This window comes from Rhamphochromis longiceps, linkage group LG12 (genome assembly GCF_057381845.1).
Source record: "Rhamphochromis longiceps isolate RC_006_pf linkage group LG12, R_longiceps_female_GT1.1, whole genome shotgun sequence".
Taxonomy (NCBI): Eukaryota; Metazoa; Chordata; class Actinopteri; order Cichliformes; family Cichlidae; genus Rhamphochromis; species Rhamphochromis longiceps.
This window is the reverse complement of record NC_140568.1, coordinates 29,278,093-29,301,169: the sequence shown is the minus strand read 5'-3', so window position 1 is coordinate 29,301,169 and position 23,077 is coordinate 29,278,093. Positions and strand designations below refer to the sequence as shown.

Here is a 23,077-nt window from a genome sequence, read left to right as displayed (position 1 = left end):
GACCGCCTATTACTGACACATAAACATGTATACCAGTGCACACACATACTACTCTCTGCCAGTCTAACCATAGAGCTGGTTCTGAGAGGAGACCACAGAGTATGGGTTATTAGAGAATCCTGCACAACTGCCAGACCACAGTTACTCTTGCAGCTGCTGTTGCTAAGCTCTATAAGCATGTGAATATACAGTTTGTTTAATTTATGGCACTCTGTAGATGTAAAAAGTACCAGTGTTCAATAGTACCACCATTGCATCATGGCATGTATGTCTTGAGGTTTCTGCCCATTAGCTATTGTATATGCAACTTGTCTTCACATCTTCTTATACCTTTTTTTTCTTTTCTAGTGTTTAAAAACAGTTTTATAAGGGGCTGAGACTGATGGTGCTGCTCTGCTAAAGACCAGTAAAACACTTTACAATGGCTTCCCTTTTTGACATGTCTGGAGATTGCGAGAAGGAGGTTTAGATACATGCAGAAAGTGTGAAAAACATGGGTTGCAGCATATTCCTCAAGTACATTTATGTGTAGCTTGCTGCACCTTTCCAATATTACTTATTTTCTAAATAATTGTCATACACTGTAATGCACAACTGGGCAGTATAAGCCTTATTTTCAGTAAGAGTGAATGGTTGAGCCCAACGAGTGTCTGTTTATATGCTTAAAGAGAGTAATGGAAGCTGTATCATTATGGTTACATGCCTGTTTATATAAGAACTGGACTACCTTGCTCTTTTGTATAGCAAACATTTGGATTCAGATATCTAATAGATATCTCGCTGAAAGGATTTTGGAGAAAATAGCTTGTGGAAAATCTCAAGCAAACCCAATTAAACCCATTTACTGGGAAATCCATTTACTTCTTTTATTGATGCGAAGAGACAGAAATACCCACCAATGGTACTATTCTCAGTTAAATTTACAACTCAGTGAATAAATATTTAAACCTTTCCGAGGGTAGTCCATTTACAGAATCCACTGCTAAAATAATTTAAGGGAAAGCAACCCAGGGGAGGAGATGCATTAAGCCTCTAAGAATAGATACATCATCTCACAGGTCTGCCCTCACAAACACACCCACTTAACAGGAAGACTGGTCACAGAGCTGTACCCCTATTTTAAGCTGTACTTACTGCATTTGTGGTATCACAAAGACACAACAAATACAAAAGCAATGCTAGGATAGATTTTCCCTCCTTTTTTGTGAACAAAATTTATACAGCAGTGTATTGTGTGTCGATTATCTCATTTTTATATTGTATTTCTTTAGTAGAAGTCTTCTTCTTTCCTGCACATTACTATAATAATGGTGTGAAATGACTGGCAGTGTGTGTATGCCATCTTTGTGTATATGCACTAGATAAACATAGCAATCTGAAGAGTCTATAGTACTGGCAAAACTCTACAAGGTATAATAAACTTGGTTTATTTATCACCATTTGTGCCAAATATATATATGTATGTATGTATGTTAGAAATATGTAACTGTATATGCTTGGTCTAACAGAGTGCATCCTTCTATCATAATGCTTAAATAGCGGGATTCTAGTTGTACAGTGAGTACATCAAAATGAGTAGACAGCCAATCTATAATAAAACCTTTTCATGGAAGAATGCAGTTCCTGGAATTGAATCAGTGATGGCCGCCTCCTGCTTCCCTAGAGATGCTTTTCAACAGGCGATGATAACAACTGACCACAGGGATGGGTCTATTTCAAAGACGTTTTAGTTCTATACATAGTTTCTGTCTTTCTTCCCTTCCTCCTATTCCTGATTTAATGTCTTCCTCCTACAGAACTTGTTCTTAAACTCACATCATCACCAGGGGCCTGCACTATGGAGAAAGTTCAACATACCCAAGATGTATTTTTGTTACCAAACCAAACTGCCCTGGCTGATAAAGCAGAGCTGCAAATCTATATATGAGCATATTTATCTACCCATTAACATGAAAGTCAAACTGAACCAAAAAATTCTCTATTATTCTAAGCAAATGTGATAAATGGTAACTACAAAAAGATGTAAACAACACAAATGTTGGAGTAGAAGCCAAGATGGAAAGTTGGCAAAAAGATGCTGATTGTGTAAACACTTAAGACAGCATTATCGAGAAACCTGTCAGTTAATCACAATAAAACCAGTATTTTTATGTGATATAAAAGTGCAATGTCACAATATCAATGTTATATGAAGTACACATATGGTTTTGCACACCTCAGTGATGACTTAGTAAAAAGTGAGCTACTTAAACAACTTCCAATAAAGCAGAGAATTTGCAACAAATGCAGGAAAATTGTGTATGACCACTTGTCTAAAAAAAACACACAGTTGAGAACAACCAAGCTATGCAAGGTGGCAGTTTGTGATATGTGACCTAAAAGTAAACAAATGACTCAATTGAGCATCAATGGAGCACTTGCTAGTTAGACTCTAAAATGATAGGAAAAACAAAACAATGGACAGAAATTACAGATTCCTTTACATGACGGTAAATAAAAGATTTAAGCAGTTGGTGGGGAAAAAAACACCCAAGACACGACATCCCAGGTGGAAAATATTTTTCAATTTCAGTTTTATTAAGTGACAGTATTATTCAGGCTCATGAAGAGCCATCATTCTTCTTCTTCTTCTTCTTCTTCTTCTTCTTCTTCTTCTTCTTAATATTAATATTAATAATAATAATAAGCAGTTATGTTATGTTAGCTTAAAATTTCCAAGGGAAGCACCACCTAGGCTACTTTTTTGCTTACATTTGACTTATGCTAGGTCAATATAATGGTGCTACTAGCATCTTGTAGCAGTAGAGTCACAATTAGATAGTCTGTAGCTCATTGGTAAAGAAGACTGGGAAGGAATCTTCATTTACTTACTTAGAAAGACAGCTGTGTGCAAGCTGCAACCATCAATAAATAAAATGTTATTTAGTATTTTTTTTTTGTGGTATTAGAAGTAAAAGACAGTGTAAGACAATTTTAGCTTCATCCTTGTAGCTCCAGCCTTGGCAGTGTTAAAAACTCCCAGGAGCCAGCATAGAACAATGAGGTAAGCTTTGAAAAACCCAAGGTTGAAGCTGAAGTTACCTCGGTCTTTCCAAGCCTTGCAAGCCTCTGGTCTTAACCCTGTAATGCTGAGATTTCTCATCTTAATCTTTCATACCAAACTTCACGAGCCTGTTGACAGCTCCTCCAAATGACTTAATAATGCTTAAATCTGTCTTAATCAAAACAATTCCCATGCTTCCCTCTGAGTATCTTAGCTAAATAGTCCCAGAGCCAGAATCAACAACTTATCATTTGCCCTCCATAAATCAATCTGTCAGTATGTATGTGTTTGGGTGTGAGTTGGAAAATGCTATATTTGAAAACTGTTACACATTTGATTTTTCTGTAGTCCCAGCAGTGTGAGAATTAATCTTACTCTCATTAAAATCTGTGAAATTTTATGTTTCCTGTCAATATTTGGCATTTGCTTATCGTGGCTTTTTATGATGTCACCAGTTATGATGTCACTTGTACCACATGCTTATATGCGTTTCATGTCATGTTTAGAAAATATGCTCATCGTTCTTCTGTGTTAGGATATTTGAATCTATTGCTGACCTTACAATAACATTTCTGACTTCACCAGTAACGGATTAACTTATTTCTTTGCCATGAAGTGGTAATGTATTACAATTTTTTTTTCAAAACACGTTAATATTGCAAACAATAGACTGTTTAATAGACTAAAAGAAGACTTTTATGAGCCCTTAGAACAGCACAGCCAAATCATAACACACTGCAGTGAATTCACACAATGAAGAGACTAGAATAACCCATTGTGGCTATAATGTGTTTTCCACAGTAGCTGCTAAACCCATCATGCCATTTTTGCCTTCCTCTCAGGATGCTGGCCACCTGACTGGATCATGTTTATTCAGATTAATATTGGTTGACTGTAAAGATTGACAGAAGCACAAGAAAACATCTGGTGTAACAGCAGTATCTGTCTGTTCTCTTTGGCTTTTGTTAAGCTTTGCTTGGACAATGTACTGGGAACCTAGACCCTTAGTCTTTTCCTACATAGATTTATAGACTTGTTCTGCATGTCTTAGTGTACAAACACAATCTAAAGGTTAGTATATTATACACTAAGCTGATCTGATGTTTTTCTAAGAAAAGAGTTATGTCCCAAAGCACCAACTCTGTCTCTCTTTGTGATTCATGTTTCTTCCTAATGCCTGATTCCCTCTTAATGACATGTGCGGCTGTGATTCTTGAAGCTCATGGGTTACAAATAAGAAGTCTCTATTCCCAGAACCCAGTTGATGCACACAACAATAAATGTTTTCCCAGATTTTATCAGATGTTGACTGTAGCAAACATATTAAACAAATTATATATGTTATCCCAAATCAAGGTTATTAGATTAATTGCAAAATAGCTAAAGAAGGGCCACTTAAATATTAAAATCATATGGGACTAAATAAATCCGGTCCTGGGTTCATATAGCTCAGTTCCTGCCCTTTCAATGTCCTTTCTGCCATGACAGTCTTCCTAATGAGGCTGGATGTGAAAGCTAACTTATTCATGATTGGTTTAGCAAAGTGCAGCTTTATATTATATGGTTTTCATGGGTTTATAAATCCTCACTTCATTCCATGTAAATGTCCCCTAATATTTACAATGAAACTGATAAATATGACATATTTAATGCTTTCCAGGAAGAATATTGTGTCCCACTGTCTGGGTTTTCCTGGTGTGTACAGTTTTTTTTTTATCCTTACTCGTCTACTTCTACTAATTTTTTCACCCAGTTTACTTAAAAAGATATATCATTTGAAGCTGTTGATCTGTCATATGTTGGATTGATCTATTAAACTATGTTGATGCTGCATCAACATAGCTGGTATTTTCTTCATGTGAATAATTGGTACGGTGGGCCTGAGAGGTCAAACACACATTTTTCTATTTGCTTTTCTTCAGTTCCAGTCTCTCTGAACTCTTAGAGCCACTGGGCCATTACAAATTTTGGGGATCTACAGATGGCACTAAAGCACCAATGTAAAGCAAACCAACTTTTGCATTCTTTTACGAGCAAAGTCATGCTACAGTTGTAATTATGATAAAAACCTATAACAGATTAATAACTTGGCTTCCACTTTTCTGTACGCAACCAAATCAAAAGAGCACAGCTGAATTTTAATAATACTCATGAACCCACATCAGTCAGCTTGTGCTAACTAGGGACGCTGCTTAATTGCAAGCACGACAGACCTAATGTCCAAAGCTTGATATTTTTTTTATGTATAATGTGTTTTGTGGGTTTTGCCAGTGTGACTGCACTACAGTTCTGTGGGAACTCAATCTGATATAACCTTGTCTATTCTACTTCTACTTGCAATTTTATAGTGTTACGGCCGAGAGGGCCCGGCTGTGGGTGTGGACTCAAATGCAGACACAGAGGGAGGCAAACGGGCGTGAACACAGTGCTTTATTTACAAGTGTCTAGTGAAATTACACAACAGGAGACTAAGAATGCTATGAATTATGAAATGCTATGAACTGTGAACTGTGAGGCCAAACTGTGAACATGAAACTGAGTGCTATGGCTAGGTGCTGGATTTCACGGATGGAAAAAAGGGGCAGCGGCTTGGATGGAGGTACGCAGTCACTATAATGAGAAGAGACAAGTAGTCAGTGGCAGTCCAGTGAATCACAGCTGCAGGATTAGGCTATGGAGGTTAGGGCTTACGCGTTGCAGGTTTAAAGTGTCATTCGAGGAAGGGGTGTCCAGGGGGTTCCGGGTGAGGAGTGTCCAGAGAGGATCCAGAATATGCGTGGAGTGAGGGACTTGGCAGGGAGGCAGGCAGGTGTAGTCCGATGGTGGAGAGGAAGAAACCAGATGACAGAACCAGCGTCCAGGCGGAGATGAGAGTAGTTCGGGAAACGTGACTGCCAGGTGGGTCCTATGACAAAGAAAAACACGGTGAGGGAAAAGCAGTAGTTGAGGGTTCTCACAAGGGGTTCGCAGCCTAGCACTGACATGGGTTAGCAGAAGATCTGGCAGAGGTCTGTTGTGAATGCTGGTCTTATATGCAGGTGACTTGATTGGAACCAGGTGTGGAAGCTGATTGGAGTCTCTGCCTGAAGGTAGAACCCAGCGGAGTGGAAAAACCCCGTGCTCACCCGGACCATGACATATAGTCTAATATTTGTGTGAAATATTCATACTTAATTCATTTTCAGGGGGTTATGTTGATGTTTATGTGTAGTAACGTGTATATTTCTATACTTCAGTGATGTTGTGGCTTTAGATTCTTTTATCCGTTGCAATTTTCAGTGACTCGACTTCTAACCCCAGTGAGTGAGTTTGCCAGCACCAGTCTGAAGCCAAATCAAGTCGAATCTAATACTCGTAACAGCTGACGAAGACCAGTGGATTTTGTCAGATGAATACCAGATTCCTTTTCATAAAATTTCAAGATCCTGCTGACAAACCTGCATGATTTACTTTATTCAGGGCCATAAACTGCGAATGAAACATTCCCTCACAGTTTACTACGTGTTACTGATTGGGCCATACAAGTAGGCTGACATGATGGCTGACCTTGCACTTTATTAATCTTCCTCTTTCTTTGTTTAAACCTCTCTCTGTTTCTGTTTATGTGAATCTCTCATGGAGATATCTGTTGCTATTACTCTGACTCTGACTGCTCTTCACTTTTCTTGTGCTTAACAAACGTTTTCATTATTATCTTTCCTGTTTTCTGTGTTGTTAGATTCATATTTTTCGAAGGGTACAATTTTTCCAGTCCTCATTCACTGCAGTGTAACAAATACATTAATCAAATAATTTTTATATATTTAATTTTAGGAAAAAATCCAGCAGGAAACATTATTAGCAATGCAACACATGCAAGTTTATGATTTGACTGGGTGCCATAAGCTGAGGATATCCTGTTCCAAGTGAATTAAAACAATTAACGAAAGAAAGAGCAAACAGTAGCTGAATGTTAGCATTTATTGAGAAAATTGGAGAATTGGAAATACCTTGGTAGTAGTGCCTAAGTAGATTTCTGCAAATGTTGGTACAGTGGCATTTAATAGAAAATAACTGGCTGTAAAATAATAGAAAAACTGGGATTTTAAGCTGTGCTGCTAAGTAATAGCAGTGAGTCGAGTGAATATTAAGCATTGACTCTTTTTGTTTTCATGCAGAAGTCTGATATAAACAGGCAGTGTAAAGGAAAAGATCTTGTTGATGTGGTAATACAACTCATCAAACTCTTGTTGCCCTTATACTTTTGTTGGAGGATATGCCAAACTTGCTGCTAAGTGGACTTTATGCACAAAAATATATTAAAAAAACCAAACATACTGTCTCAACATATGGTAATAAATATTGATTATAAATAAGTGGACATCAATAAAATAAATAATTTTTAAAAACCCTTCAGTAAAACAATATATAGAGTGAAGGGTAATTTCTTGTCATGACATTACTAAAAGATAACATAAGTTCCAGTACTGAAACAGCAAAATTGAAGGAAAATAGGTCAGTACTGAAGGCTTCCATATGGAAGCAGCTTTGTGTATGTTCGAGTTACAGAGTATTTGTGTCTCAAGCTCTCAGAGAGTGCGATGCGAACCATCTGCCTGTCATCTTTGTCACTACTTGTGCTGAAAGCAGGCATTGTTCAAAGCACTCAAAATGTTCAGTGTGTGCTCAAAGCAGACAATGTTGCGGCACTCCAGTAAGCTCTTATTGCTATGTGTTGAAACCAGATTTTTTTTAAGCACTTAAATCAGACAGCATATGTGTTGAAACCTGACATCGCTGGAAGCATAAGAGCAAGTTCGTAGGAGATGGCTTTTAGACACGGCATGTGTGTTTCTCATTGTTTTGGAACAGTGATGACACAAGTACTGACCCCTTTACTTTTGCATGAATATTTAGTAAGGCAGCTGGATTTCACACACAGAGTGCAAAGTCTTGAGCTGCTTCTCATTTCTTTATATTTTGCTAGGAAAATAACAACAGCAGCTTATTGAATCATGTTCAAAAATAACAATGTTTAACAGAGAAAACCCAACAGTCAGATGAGCCCTACAAATAAGCACTTTAGCGACAGTGGGAAGGAAAAGCTCCCTTTTAAAAGGAAGAAACCTCTGGCAGAACCAGGCTCAAGGAGGGGCTGCTAACTGCTGTGACTGGTTGGGGGTGAGGAGAAGAAGACAGGACAAAGGTACACTGTGGAAGGGAGCCAGAAATGAATAATAACTAATTAAATGTAAAGTGATGTATGAATACATGAGTGAAAAAAGATGAGTGAAGAAGCAAACACTCATTATGAGAGGATCCCAGCAGTGTAGGCCACCTGATCCAGCCCTAGCTATATGCTTTATCAAAAAGGAAAGTTTTAAGCCTAATCTTGAAAGTAGAGAGTGTGTCTGTGTCCTGAATTGGCAGCTGCTTCCACAGAAGGTGGCCTGGAAGCTAAAGGCTCTTCTGATTTTACTCATAGTTTTCCAGTGTTATTGAAGGACATTCAAATAACTATTGGCTGCCTTTTGTTACTTTCTCTATCAAGATGACCCCACACTGCTTCATTATTGTTCAGGTTGGGCTCTGGGGAGGCCAGTCCAATTCAGTTCAGTTGTATTTATATAGTGCCAAACCAAGACAACAGTCACCTTGATCCATCACTGACAGTGTTCCATTGTGTGTTTTCACTGATGATGGTTTCATGCAGACACATCTCTCAGGTCCTGTCAGGTCATTGCTGCATTTTCCATATTTTTTTCACACACCGTATTTCTCTGACTATAGGGCGCACTTAAAATCCTTTAATTTTCTCAAATTCTCAAATCTTTCAATCCGGCGCGCCTTACAGTCTGAATAATACGGTACTCTTTATCTCTTGTAGATGGCTGTTTTTAGACCTGTCAATTCTTTTGTTCTCCACTTGTCCACCACCACAGTTTCTTCAGTTTTTTTAAGGACAGACTGCACACCATGCCAAGAAACACATGGAAGTTTGAAGTTTTGTGCTAATAGTTGTTTTATATCTGTCTGTGTTGTCTTGACATTTTTCCATAGATTCAAATAAAGAAATTCCAACAAATTGTGTGTTTTTAAAACAGGCTGCGATTAACAAATTTCCTGAAGATATCATTTAAAAGTGGTTGTTTCCTAAGTTGTCTATTATGAGTAGACACAAGACTGGTTCATTCCTTGAGTTGGTCCCTGAATGCTTGAATGATTCATAGGTCAGTGTTAAATCTAACAAAGCTAAAGAAAAAAACCCTCTGAAAAACAGGAACAAGGTAGGGCTGAAATTGAGTGAAAAAATTAGCCAACGTCCAAAGAAAAACCTTAAGACCTTAAATAAGTCTGGAGAACTATTGCTCAAGACCAATTTTTTTTTAAAAATACAAGAAAGTCTGGCTCCTTGGAAGCAACAAGTAATGAGGGGTGACTTTTGCACAATAGTGTCTGTTGATTTGTTGAAGTAATGAGGGGTGACTTTTGCACAATAGTGTCTGTTGATTTGTTGAAGAAAAAAACCCCACTTAAAGGCAAATTCTTTTTGCCACTTGAACTACGAGGGTTTCCACACCACCCTAAATATGTAGACATGGAGTTAAAAAGCAAATATGTTTATAAATAATATAAAATACAGGTAAGTGTTAGAGAACTTTTACAGTTCTGTAACAGCCTCTCCCATAGCCGCTGACATCAGTGGCTCAATCTTTGGGCCAAACAGAAAAGAAAAGTCACTGGCACTGCTGTTGCCAGCTGTTTTGCAGTTTTTATGGTGGATAAGGCTTTTGTACTGGTTTCTCATAGAAAAGATTATAGAAAACACATTTCAAGTTTTCAGCATTCCCTGTCAACTGAAGTATTGTTCCGTTTGCGTTTGACATTGGTGTAATGCATGTGTGTGTCATATTTGTGTTAGATCTGAAGTGTTACAGCTGCTGTTTTCTGTCATGACCAAAGCAACAGAGCCATAAATCAAATAACCTGGCAGTCTCCAAGTACTTGACTTGTTGCATAGATAGATTATTTGGATTTCTGTGTCTGATTTTCTTGGATGCGTTTCACTTTCTTTGATATAAACATTGAGACGACTTTGAGCTTTGAAAGATTTTCTTCGTATTAATTTCGAACAAATGTTTGCCTTTGCAAAAGGATTTCTTACCAGTACGAATAATTGCTTCAGACATGTGGATTTAAGACATACACGATAAATTCATACAAGCAAAATAAATAATCTTCACAAAAATCTTTACTGTTTATGGAGTAGCTTTAAAATCAATTCAAGGCGGTTGTATGGAAACAGGTTACTTTTACTCTGAAAGAAACAGAGCCGTGTTTTGTGTCTGTATGTGGAGAGGGAATTTATGTGGGTAGGGGGGGAGGACCTTAGCACTAATTGGGGAAAACATATAATAGCACATTTTGTGGTGAGCATTTGGGCCATAACAGTGCCAGAGTGGTTAGCTGGAATACACCCCTGGAAATGGGTCAAAACATGCAGCATAATATCTACTCGGTGGCATTTTCTTCTTTTCCTTCTCTTTTCTCCCTTCCTCGCCATCCATACCAGTTTAATCAACGTTATGTCAATCTCTCATTATGCTCTTCTTCCTGCCCTCTGTGCTAGTGAGCGGTGCTGAGTGATGTTGCGTGTGTTGAGCTAATATGACTATAAAAGGTTGGGGCCGCAGCGCCTTAACGCTAATCCGGGTGCAGAGCCTCTTTTATTAGCCCTGCTTGTGTCTGTCTGTATTTGTGTGTGCTTGTGTGTCTGTGAGAGAGCGAGAGACAAAGATAAAGGCAAAGGAAACACAGTTAACCCCATATTACACTGTCCCATCCTTGACTGTCTTTCTATACTTGAAGTGATCTATAGTCAGGGAGCAGGAGACGCATTTGTTTTTAAGAATCTTCTACAAAAGTATGCTTTTTTGTGTGTGCTGTTAGGGAAGTGGTCTGTGTGGTGTCAAAAGAAACAAATGACCTCACTCCACTTTGGACACACTTAGAGCCTCTGTGTGACCAAGAATGGACAGAACTACATCTGCAAGGCGTTGCTAACACTATTCAGTCCCATATAATTAACAACAGAACTTACAAAAAGCTAGTCGCTTAATTTAGTTGCTTAGAAATAAACATTTCATCAATATTTTTATGTAGATTGTGAATTGAATATTTTTAAGTACCTTCATGCTCAGAAGGTCGTTTTTAGAAAATGTTTTGGTCAGAAAAGATAGAAAAAATTATTTCAATATTTCACTGCTAATAAAAATATTAGATTGTTCATTTTCCACGAGTGTGTAAAAGCACATTTAAGTTAATCTGTCCCTCCTAGTAAAGTATGTACACTCTCTTACATAACAGCACATAACACATAATTTGAAATGTATCAGAAAGGAACAGGCAGCTCTGTGCGCAGTCCATGAAAAATCAAGAATGTATAATTAGACGCTCAACCAAATGATCTGATTATATTTTCATGTGGCGTTAAGCTCATTTACTCGCATGCTAAATGCTTAGCTTGTTTACAAAATATGCACCTGTGTATGTTGAAGCCCATTTGAACAGCAGAACCGGTATTCAGTACCAGATCGTTGGTTTTTTGGTTTTTTTGCTTGAATCTGTTTCAAATTAACCAACTTCCTCCAGAGCGGAGTGATTAAAGACTGTTTACATATTTAAGGTTTAGCTTGAAGATGAAGGAATACACTGAAACATGGAGACAAGAAACGTGTATGTAAATTTTATGATGTGTGTAAAGTGAGAAATGTCTGGCTAATAATTACTGTTTCCTCAAAGCCCATAAAAAAGGTATGTGTCTACACCACGGAGCGTCCCATTATCTGTTTGTCACCTTTTTAACAACATTTTGCATGGGGGATAATTGCGTTATTGCTTTTTACTGACACTAAATTCACTTTACTTCATCTTTATTGCACAGTAGTGCTTAAGAAAGTGTAAAATTTAGCTTCTTTTTTGCTCAAAGAGGCAGATATCACAATATCATACCACAAACCTTTGTGTTACACTGATTCTGTTTGCTCTAAGCTGTAAATACCTTCTTGCATTATCAATTCGTGGCATGTTCCCAACTCGCATAGCTACTGTAATGTATAGAGCAGGCATTAAAAAATGAATAAGAATAAATATCTTTAAATGATAAACAGCCATGTTCATTCTTTCTTTTTCTCAGATACACTGTGGTTGAGAACCTTTGAACTCTTTTCTCTAACAAGCTGCAAGGCCATTAAGACAGCACACAATAAAGAACACACAAAAGTAATTTAATCCTGCAGGCTCCTGCTATTAAAAACACGTCAGTGAGCCTAAAGTAGACCCTCCATCATGTGGTGCAGAACCTAGGTCTTTCATTATTTTTCTCTAAATACTCATGCAATAGAAGAGATCCATAAATCCTCTGATAAACACAGGCTGAATGTGGACATCCGACATCACCTTGACCCACCGGCCAGCTCAGTAATCCCGATATTTCCAGCAATTCATGCTGTTTGTGGTTTTTGTGTTTCTGCAGCTGACGGATGGCGGAAAGGCAGCGAAAGGTGGTATTGCTGTTGGAGACATGGTTCTTTCCATTGATGGCATCTCCACGGACGGCATGAACCACCTGGAGGCCCAGAACAAAATCAAGAGCTGCACTGGCAACCTCAGCCTCACTCTGCAGAAGTAAGCCATGACCTCACGCTCTGTGTGTCTGAAGTTGTTAAGCCAAACCCTAGCCACATCACCTTGAAATGATTTAATGCGTGAACCTGAGTGGGTATACATTTATCACCATGACAACACAGGATCCGTGCACTCCCTTTCAGTTAGTCCCAAACAACCCAGTTGTGCATCAGATTTAAGGTTCATGCTTCCCCTTTCAACCCCAGACATCCTGCATCCAGGCAGATTTTCACTGTTGTCGTAGGAGATAATCTTACCTCTAACACACAGCAACGCCATTAGTTCTGCCTGATCGCTTGTCCCCTGAAGGGAAGCGGGAGAGCTAAAATCACATGGAGAGCATCAACATGTGGCCCATCACCTCTTCCCCCAAGGCTTACTCCTCACTGTCTGGTGGAATCCTGTACATCGGAGCTGAATTATCTCAAGAATTTCTGTTGTAGTGTGTGTGTATCAGTGCGTCTAGATCATAGTGGATCTCATGTGGTTCAAATTGTCTGTTTTTTGGCGGCACTTGTAGGCATATGTGTGTTTTTATTTAAGCCCAGTAAGATATTCAGGGCTTTTACACTTGTACTTTCGGATTAAGGGTGAAGAGAGAAATGCTCATCTGTTTTTGTTTGTTTGTTTGCATGTTTATTTGTGCCTCTGCATCTCTCCCTCTCACTCAATTCAGATTTTACATTCTGTCCTCTCTTGGTCATTTTCCTTTTTTTCACCCCTCACTTTATGTGAGCCTCTAATTTGTGTCCAAATGACGACAGACCATAGATGTTTACTTTTGGTTGAGTGGTGGAGAGCACACACACTAATATTATAAGGCTTTCCGCTTCTCAAGGACAGAGTGTGGGCTAGTGAGTGTGCATGTGTGTCAGTGTGAGCAACAGATATTCACGATCTAGTTCTATTTTATGATGAGAGAAACAGGTCTTAGAATAACACTTGGCTAAGATGGATGGCCTGGGGCAAGTCGCAAAGTTTTGCTGACAACGATATGGAAGCCACTGAAGCTGAAACCAAAATCATTTTGCAGGAAGCGGTAGCTGTCATTCTATCCTTGCCTTAAAATTTGTTTAGAATATATCCTCCAATCTCTCAGCAAACTGATAAAACACCACGATAGGTTTCTCACTGACTGATTTCCCTGACAGTTACATACAGATTAGTCAGGATACTGTCAGACTGGTTTTGTATAACCAATGCTCATAGCAGCAAGCAATCAAGAAGTTACTGCACCCGAGGTTAAGAGATCTTCCAGCATATGACATTTTTATGGGACCACAAGTTGTTGTTGTTAGAGAGCATGTTAAAACACACCATTCAGCTATTAACTACCACACAGCTGGATGATATCGAGTATCATTCATTTTATCAGTGGTAAAAAACATGTGGCCGTATTTTATTATGAAAGCTGCGCAATTAGAGGACATCTTTGGGGACAGTTTATTTGAGATTGACAGCAATTTGTGTCCCTTCTCCAAACACCGTTTACAATGAGAAATAAAATCAGAGTGTCTGGGTTTCTCTGTGTTTGATGGCTGACATTAACTGGCACTTTGATTGACGTAGTCTGTGTTCAAAATGTTTCATCCCTGGGTCAACATGTGGTCCATCTTTAATGGGTTTGCATGAATAATGGAAAGAACCAGTCTAGTCCCTTGTTTCTGTTAGCGTTTATAGGTTATCGCCCATTCGTCGTTCCTTTTCTTCCTGTTTGACCACACATTTTGATTGGCTTTGTCACTGGGTCAAAGAGCAAAAGGAATGAGAGCAGTGCGGCGATACAACAATGCATGTGGTGTCTGTATGTGTGTATTTTGAATGGGAGACTGGTTGTTATTCGTTTTCCAAATAAAGAGGTGGATGTGGAGAAGAGATGGACAGCAGATGTGTGAAGAACAAGAAAAGAAAAGCTGTAAAAGTAAAGTTGTCTCTACAAGGCTGTTAAATTGACATGAAGCTAAATATGTCCAGGCTACAAATTTTTTTTTAAGGATGGCAAATATAAAGAGCCAAATTATCCTGGCACTGACTGACCTCTTCATCCAGTAAAAAGCTGGAACAGAACTGGGATTTATTAACTGTAAATGCATGAATGCAAATACCATGGTTACCAGGGAAATCATCACACACGAACATTCATTTAGTTGTCTGTGAGAGTTTCTTTATTTCTTGGGGGGAAAACATTACAGTGAAGCAAGCATTGCCAAAATGGCAAGCAGCAGGTGCCAAAACAACATCAGTGGAAATTTCTTGCTGTTCCGTCTATCCCAGCTCAGATCAATCACTTTAAACTGATCAGAGCAAGAAAAAGTTGAGCCAGCTGGAAAAGTTCAAATGAATAACCCTGTGCATAAAGTAAAAACAAAATCTTTAGAATGAGCAACAGGTGAAAGATTAGTATTATCGGCACTTTTTGATCAGTTTTTCTTGCTAAATATTTTATAACGTAGTGACTTTGTACTTTGTAGAAAGAAACTGACTACTGCTAAGTTCTTAAGTAAGGGATTAACTACTAGTACTTTTGTCAAGTCTTGACGTACTGAAGTTTGATGTTTTATTGTAAATGTAAATTAAGTCATACTTTGTGGTTTTCATCTCTGCACAAGGAGCCGGATTATATTCAACTGCAGCTGTGCATATCTCCCTCAGTTTGAATTCAGTTACGTTGCTGTGGGTCTGCTACCTTATCACAAGGTGGGTGATCAGTTCTGCAGACTTTTAAGCATCACTTAAATCTTTAATCCAATCCTTAAGAAGGATTTTGTTTATCCTTTTATATTTTCATGACAGACTGAAAAAATAAATTTCCCTGAGTTAGTGAATGCTGACAAAAGTGAGTATAAATCTAGTGTTTGTTTGTTTAAAGCTTCAGTCTTTGCCTGATTTGTTTTTCTGGTCTAGGAATGCACTTTGTATTGTTATATGAATAATAGCTTTCAAAACACACTTTTGGTTCTCGAGCTTTGGGGCCTTGATGGCCTTTTGTTAAACAGAACCAGTGTTTTTGTTGCACTCCTGCTGAGAAAGCTTGGTAGAGACACTGAAAAGAAAGAGAAAAGGCTGAAAATGAGAAAACACAACACTTAAACAGAGATGGAGACAGATTCGTCATCACTGTTTACCTGAGATCTTTGCTTGCAACTTAAGACATAATTCACCTTGCAATAATGTCACCAGGCGAGAATGTTGAAACGTCACTACTCCTTGTTTAGATTCATATATCTCTATAAAACTATACTAGGATTTGATACGCACAGCTGTGGAAAAAAATGCAGCCAAGTTTCTGGGAGTTTGTTTTGTCTTTTCTTTTCTTTTTTTTCAATGAATCGTTTTTTCCGTTCTTATCTTCAGCGTCAAACTGAATCCCGGTTGATGAGACCAATAAAAACACCCAATATCTTGTTTGCTAAATGGGCTGTTTTATTGTGGGGAAGACATGTGGCGCACATGTGTGCATAGCACACTCACACACATACCACGCATGAATGCAAATAGACTTTCAGAGAAATGGTTGGTTAGGTTTTGGTACACTCCTTTCAATTTGCAGGGTTGCAATCTGTAAAATAGTTTCTCGATTAATCACAGAGTCTATTGGTTGTGGACGCAACACAACTTCGCCGAATCCTAACTGACATCTTTAAACTCCTTGTTGTGTTTGACCATCAGTCCAAAGCGGAAACATTTACTAATATTTCTAAACATTTAGAATTACAAATGATAGAAGCCATATGTGGTTGTGTAACGTAGCTTTTGCATTCAAAGTGACTTAAGCACTTACAATAGGTGTAGCTTATTTTTCTCTCAGCTGACTAATTTGTGGCAGCTTCATTCATGAGTCCTTCTTTAAAAGCAGGGATAGGTGCCAGAGAAAGGCATTAAAGAGGGAAGATATGTGGATAGGATAAAGTAGAGTAAGTTGAGGAAGGTTTAAAGAATGAACAGTAGTTCTGAACTAGAGGTTTGAATGCAGGGTGGAAGGAAAAGGTAAGACAATGTAGTTATACTTTGTTGTTTTAGAAATGACTAAGGCAGAAGGACATTTCCTTCTTGCGTGATGGCTTTGTCCTAAAGGGGTCCCACTGGTGAAGTGTAATACGTTTCAGCACTTAAATTCACCTCTTTAGCGATATCATTATTTTCTCCAAAGGAACACCAAAGGATTAAACTCTTCATTTCAACCAATTACCCCGTGCCTCAACAAAACCACCTTTGTATTTCACTGTTATGCACTTCGACTGCCAGTGTCTGGCTAAATGGTTTATTCCCCACAGTAAAGTCCTTTCGAAGCCCATTTGACTATTTAATGGACCCACGTTCATGTGTGTGTTTGAGTGTTTTTCTCTAGTAATGGCACAGTGTCAAGGCCCCGATGAGATTGTTAGGGGGGAGAAAATGAAACACAGTTGACCTGATGTACCTACACCAACACAGGAACACGCAGCAAATGATTGCATTATTTAGATCATGCAAAGAAGACAGGATTTAAAGCAGCTTTTGTGTTGTGCTAAGTTAATTTTGTTTTCTTCTTTAATCAGCATGGAGATCTCCAACTGTTGAAAGCGCCTCAAACAGGATAATTGCAGTGTTTGACAAGCCTTTTCTTTGTTGCAGAGTTTCTAAATAGTGGTGGGGTCATGACATAACTTTTCTAAAAGCTCTTATGCATGAATGTAGGAGGCCACACAAAAAGACCTTAATAAGGGATAGATAAACAAAATCAGATATGAGATTTCGTGTATGTCTCAAGATATTGCTGCAGATGTGCTGTTGATGTTTTACTACAGTGGGACTGACCCCTTCCCCCACAATGCACAAGCATGCACATAAGTCAGAAGGGGATGTTTAGCTCACCTGAACACCCTATAATAAATTCACACTCATTCTCCATTGACAGAGAACAGCAGTGGTCTGCACACCTAATTGTCTACTCCTTCCATGCACAGAAACCCTGCAGACAGAGTCACACACACTCGAGCACACATACATGCACAGAGCTCACATAAAATAAAACTCAAGCAGCTGCCTGATTTATTTTGAGCCTGGAAGTTTGGCCTGTGCTCAGGGAAGGGGTTGTGTGAGTGAAGTTTAAGTAGAGATGGGGTATACGTTTTCATTTTGTTTATGTTGTGTTCTCCGAAAAGCAGAGACACAATCCCTGCGTTGTACCAGATATGCCGATGCTTGTGCACGGCCACGTGTCTGTCCAGAAAACACAAGCAAGCACATGTGCACAGAGAACAGTGATGTGTGAAGAGAAGTTAATTGTGACTTCTAGGAGTGAAATTGATTAGTTTTAATTGCTTTAAAATGAACAGAAATACATTTCCCAACAGACCACTTATATATCTCAATGTAATCTTAAATCTAAGAAATATGAGAAACATGAGAGAGCATGAGTTACATAATTGGGGGAGTACGTGTCAGTTACCTGTTTGTGGGCAATACTGATACTTTAATATAATGATGCGCTGCCTGTTTTTAGCTTACACTTGAAACCCAGTATGGATGGCATACTTACTTGGAACGAACCGCCACGTAACAAGAACAACATGTTTGAATGACTCTGTGTTTGAAACCCAAAGACAAAATCAGATTCCTTGTTTACAAAAACATTGCATGGTTTTAGAAATTCCATCCATACATTTTCTTAACCACTTAACCAGTTCAGTGTCACAGGAGTGCTGGAGCCTATCCCAGCTGTCATTGGGTGGGAGGTACAAAAAATACGGCGGTTAATGCAGCAATGCTGACATTTGGATTGCTAAGATGTTTTGGAGCCAAAAAAAGGGGGCACGGATGATGTGTTTGTGTGCGAATGTCAGGAAAATAAGGCATCATCGAAGTTTCATATTGAACAGATTAAAAACATGTGAATATATAAACTCTCAGTTTGAAGTCAGAAGACTGAAACAATTAATCCAAGTTCTAGCTTTTTAAGTCAGATGGAAATGAAATTGAAATCAAGCACATAGTGAAGACATAACAAGAAATGTGGGCGAGAGAGTGCAAATAATCCAATGGACGGTGGTTGTTGGGTGATGCTAAGCAGCTTCTGGTGATGGTAGACATGAACACCTAACAGCCTAATTCATGAACGTAGAGCTAGGTATTCTATATGTTGCACCAATTTAAACTCAAATGCAAATATAAATAAGAGGGAGAGTTTAGTAAAAATGTATAGGAAAAAATAAATTGGAGGTCTACTGAAAACAGTGAAAATATGGCACATTACCGTGTGTTAGAACTTATAAGACTTGCACCGTAGCTACAGAAATTCACAGCTCTTTACAAACCCTGTGTACTAATAGATTTTCTCTGTGCAGCTGCCATTGCCACTTATATGCCTTTGATCATTTGCCAAAGCTACGAGTGCTAAACTAGGCTCACCTGTCTCTGTCTTTCACGGTCTGTACTATTTGCCAAAGATCAGCTAAAGCTGATGGCCGTCATCCTTGGCTTGTCGTATTCACTGTTCATATCCTAATACCAGCTTCATGCACCTGTCTCTGTACGTCTTTTTTTTTATATCCTCTTATTTTTGCCAAAAAAAATCCCCCCCAAAATATTAGGGGTCTGTGAATCTAGCCCCTAGATATTCTCAAGCCAAGAACACTGCGTTATGCTCATCTGTCTCTGCTTTTTTTTCACTCTGTCTCTTTTTTCATCTTTTTTTTTACTATTCTTTGCTATTTGCCAAAAATATCTTAGTGTAAGCCAAGAGCACTCATCCTTAGGCGAGCCAGCACTGTTGAATAATACCCAGGCAGGCAGCTGGAACAGTGTGAAAAATCATCTGGACTGACAGAAAGAGAAAAATAAGAAGCTACATATTGTATGTGCTGAGTAATTACTATAAGTGCATCTCAGGCTGCAAGACACCATGAGAACATAAACGGTACAATCGGCAGCTTTGTTCCAAATAAAATAAACTTGTAATTATAGTTACAAATGACTCTATAATAAATTGCAATTAACATGTTTTGTAACATAATACACACTTTTCCCAGACATGATTTGTTATGTTTTCCTTCAGTTCTCACATTAAGCTTTAGGTCTAGGTACTGTTTTCAGTCTAGACTAGGCAATATAAATTCATTTTCAGGCAAAATTCTCATTATGTAATCTGTATGTTTATGCTCATTTTATTACATGATCAGATAAAGTATGCTCAAAAATTCTACTAAGTGTTTAGGCACATGTGTTGAAATTGATCCGATTTTATAGTGGAAAGAAGCTGAAAGAGACTCAGGTATTTGTTCAGTGAGAGCCAGGATCATATTAGATTCACTGTCATGGACAGTACTGTGCAAAAATCTTGAACCACCCTTCATTTCTTCATATTTTCCTAGGAAAATGGGAAATAACAGCAGTGATTTATAACAGACACATATGGTAATACAGTATATAAGGTAAAAGTTCTAATGAGCTTCAAAGTCAGTATTTGGTATGACCACATTTATTCTTCAACACAGCATGAGCTCTCTTAGGCGAGCTTTCTTGTCATTTCTGTAAGTATTCTTCAGGAATAGTTCTCCAGACTTCTTGAAGGACATTCAAAGCTGCCTTTTGTTCTGTGAACATGATCCCACAGTGCCTCAATAATGTTAAGTTCCGGGTTCTGTCGAGACAAATTCTTGATTTGCACTGTGTATTGTGTTTGGGATCATTGTCATGCTGAAAAATGACACCAATTCGTATAAGACGCTCTCCAGATGTGCATCAAAGTCTGATGATACATTTCTGTATTCATAATTCCCTCAATTTTAACCAGATCTCCAAGACCTCTTGCTGAAATGCGACCTAAACCTAAATGCGACCTAAATGACACAGCCTCCACCGTGTTTTATAGATTGGTGCAGACACTCACTGTTGTAACTGTTTTCTGGCCTCTTTCTGATTAATGACAATTTCGATTCTTCACTCTGTAAGACCTGCTGCCACTGATTTACAGTGCAGTTCTTGTGTTGTTTGGCAGAACCCAGCCTTTTTCCCTGTTTCCCTTACTTAGGAATGGCTCCTTGACAGCCACCCTTCCACTGAGACCATTTCTGATTATCCTCGGCAAATAGTACAGGGATCAACCAAAGGGCCAGATGTATCTTTCAGGTCTTGTGTCAGGTCTTTGCTGGATTTTTTCCTATTTCTTAAAGACATTGCTGGCATTTTATGTATTATTGGAACATGTTTCGTCGTTAAATTGTCTGATATGTTGAGTAGTCACGACACCGGCTCATCCTTTGAGATAGGTGCCTTTTTGTGTTTAAATGAGTCATAGATAAGTGTTAAGTGGCTTACCAGAAGCCATTCGTCTGATAATGGTCAGGTACAAGAGCTGGACTATAAATGAGTGAAAAAATAGCCAATGTTAGGACTTTAAAAAATTACAAGAAAGTCTGGCTCCTTGGAAGGCAAATATAAAGAAATGAGGCATACTACTATAGCCCTGCACGATTTTGAGGCATTGACCTTACATCACTCCGAGAACAATGGAAGAGTTTGTGTATTTTAGGTAAACAGCCAAAGAGAGAAAAAGCAAGAACCAGGCCAGGTAAACAGATACAGAGTATCCAAAACAAGACGGAAACAATTCAAGGAAACTAGAACCAATCTAGTAATTCCTGAATCTCTGTGAATTAATGTTTCAAAGTGATTTTGATGCACATTGATATCCATAACCCTTTCAACAGACCTAAGGCCAGATGTGGAATATGGAAAACACTTCCTGGTCCAGCTGTGGATCATTTTGATGAGCAGACAGTTCTGAATAATGTTCATAGCCTGAGCCCTGTCTCTTTAGCCTGTCTTTCTTTCTTCTATTTTATGTATTATTCCTGATGTTGCTGCCTTAAAAATACTTGTGAGCTGCCAAACAGAAGAAAAGAAACTGGGAACTGCAAAGCACTAAAATCAAAAGACAAAAACATCGACTTTTTCCCTGTCTTGCTGACATTAACAGTTTGTTGTTGGCACTTTTGCAGCCTGCCTATCACTGTTGCGCTGTTTATTCTTCTGATGAAAGCACTTGGAGTTGATGGACTAGTACATGTTATAAATACATTGAGACTATAGTTCAGTACTGGATAGGTCTTGCAAGACTACATTGCTAAAGAATGCAGCATCAGTTCAACCTGTTTTAGATCCCATAGAATCGTGTGTCCTCATACAGCTTGAGCCCTGTAACATTGATCTCTCTTATGAAGAAAAAAAGTACTCAAGTACTTCTGAACAGAACCCCTACTTGAAACAATACATTCTTCTTCTGTCTATTATGAAATCACATCACACCCAATCAAATCAATCTTTGACTGGGTGTGATGTATAATGCAAAGACAGCTCAGGGTGCACTTTTACTCTATAAGTAGGTTTGACAGTTTGATTTGAATAAACTCATGTTTCCTTTGGATACTGGTCTAAAGTCTCTCACTGCTTTTTGCTTTGTGTGGTTCTTATTAAGACTGTCAGCTACATAGACACAATGATAAATGTTAAATAGACCTGTTAGTAGAGCAGGGCAATATGACCAAAAATATTTATCACGTCAGTTATATCGTTATCTGCGATAACGATATAACTGATGATATAATTGACACTAGACAAAATACTTTACAACACCACAACTTTATTAGTGCAAAAAAAAACCATCAATGTATTTTCACTTAAAAAAAAAAAAAATCAAAGGATTGATTTTAAGTGTGCCGTATTTTCCAAACAACACGGTAATAACGACGGCCCGCTAGCATGCTCTACCAAAAATAGTGCTTTGTTGTGTATCTGACGGATGAAAGCTAAACCAGTGCCACACCACTGAAGTTGCAGCATTTATACAAACCAATTCTGGTTCATCCGTTTCATTTAACGATCCACTTTCACTCTTCTCATTCTGCGTCGCCGCCATGTGCGTATGTAAACAAAGGCTCTGCGCATGCGCGTTTTACCCATATTCTATCGTGATATTTCATTTTCCTATCGTTGCCCAACATTACACCGGTATCATCATGAACGGTATGATATAGCCCAGCCCTACCTGTTAGTATTACAGTATTACATTACCATAATTCCAGCATTTAGAAAAGTATTTCTACCATCATAAATACAGGTGCTCATCTTTCTATTAAAGTGATACTATGATGACATTTATAGTTAGAAGAAGTTGGAAAAGGGGGGTGCTGAAAAGATGGTGACTGCGAGTTGTGCGAACAATTTTACAGGACTATTTCGGGACTCAGATGATAACTGATCCAGCTACTAGAGGCGAAGCTGTGTGCAGTATTTGCCTCAAGAAAGTTCAGCTGACCGATGTGTCACCAGGTGTTGTCATTGCCTGATTTTAGAAATAACAGTCAACAGCAGATAAGGAGGTGGTCC

At 38.4% G+C, this 23,077-nt stretch overlaps 1 protein-coding gene across 8 annotated transcripts in view; it reads left to right on the top strand.

The window, feature by feature from the left end:
• pdlim5a (PDZ and LIM domain 5a) overlaps positions 1-23,077 on the top strand; it is a 68,286-nt gene that overhangs the window by 8,933 nt on the left and 36,276 nt on the right. For all 8 annotated transcript variants that reach the window (XM_085425677.1, XM_085425684.1, XM_085425682.1 and 5 more), the window contains exon 3: positions 12,558-12,709. In XM_085425677.1, the coding sequence (XP_085281803.1) occupies positions 12,558-12,709 (152 nt within the window). The remainder of the gene's footprint in view (positions 1-12,557; positions 12,710-23,077) is intronic.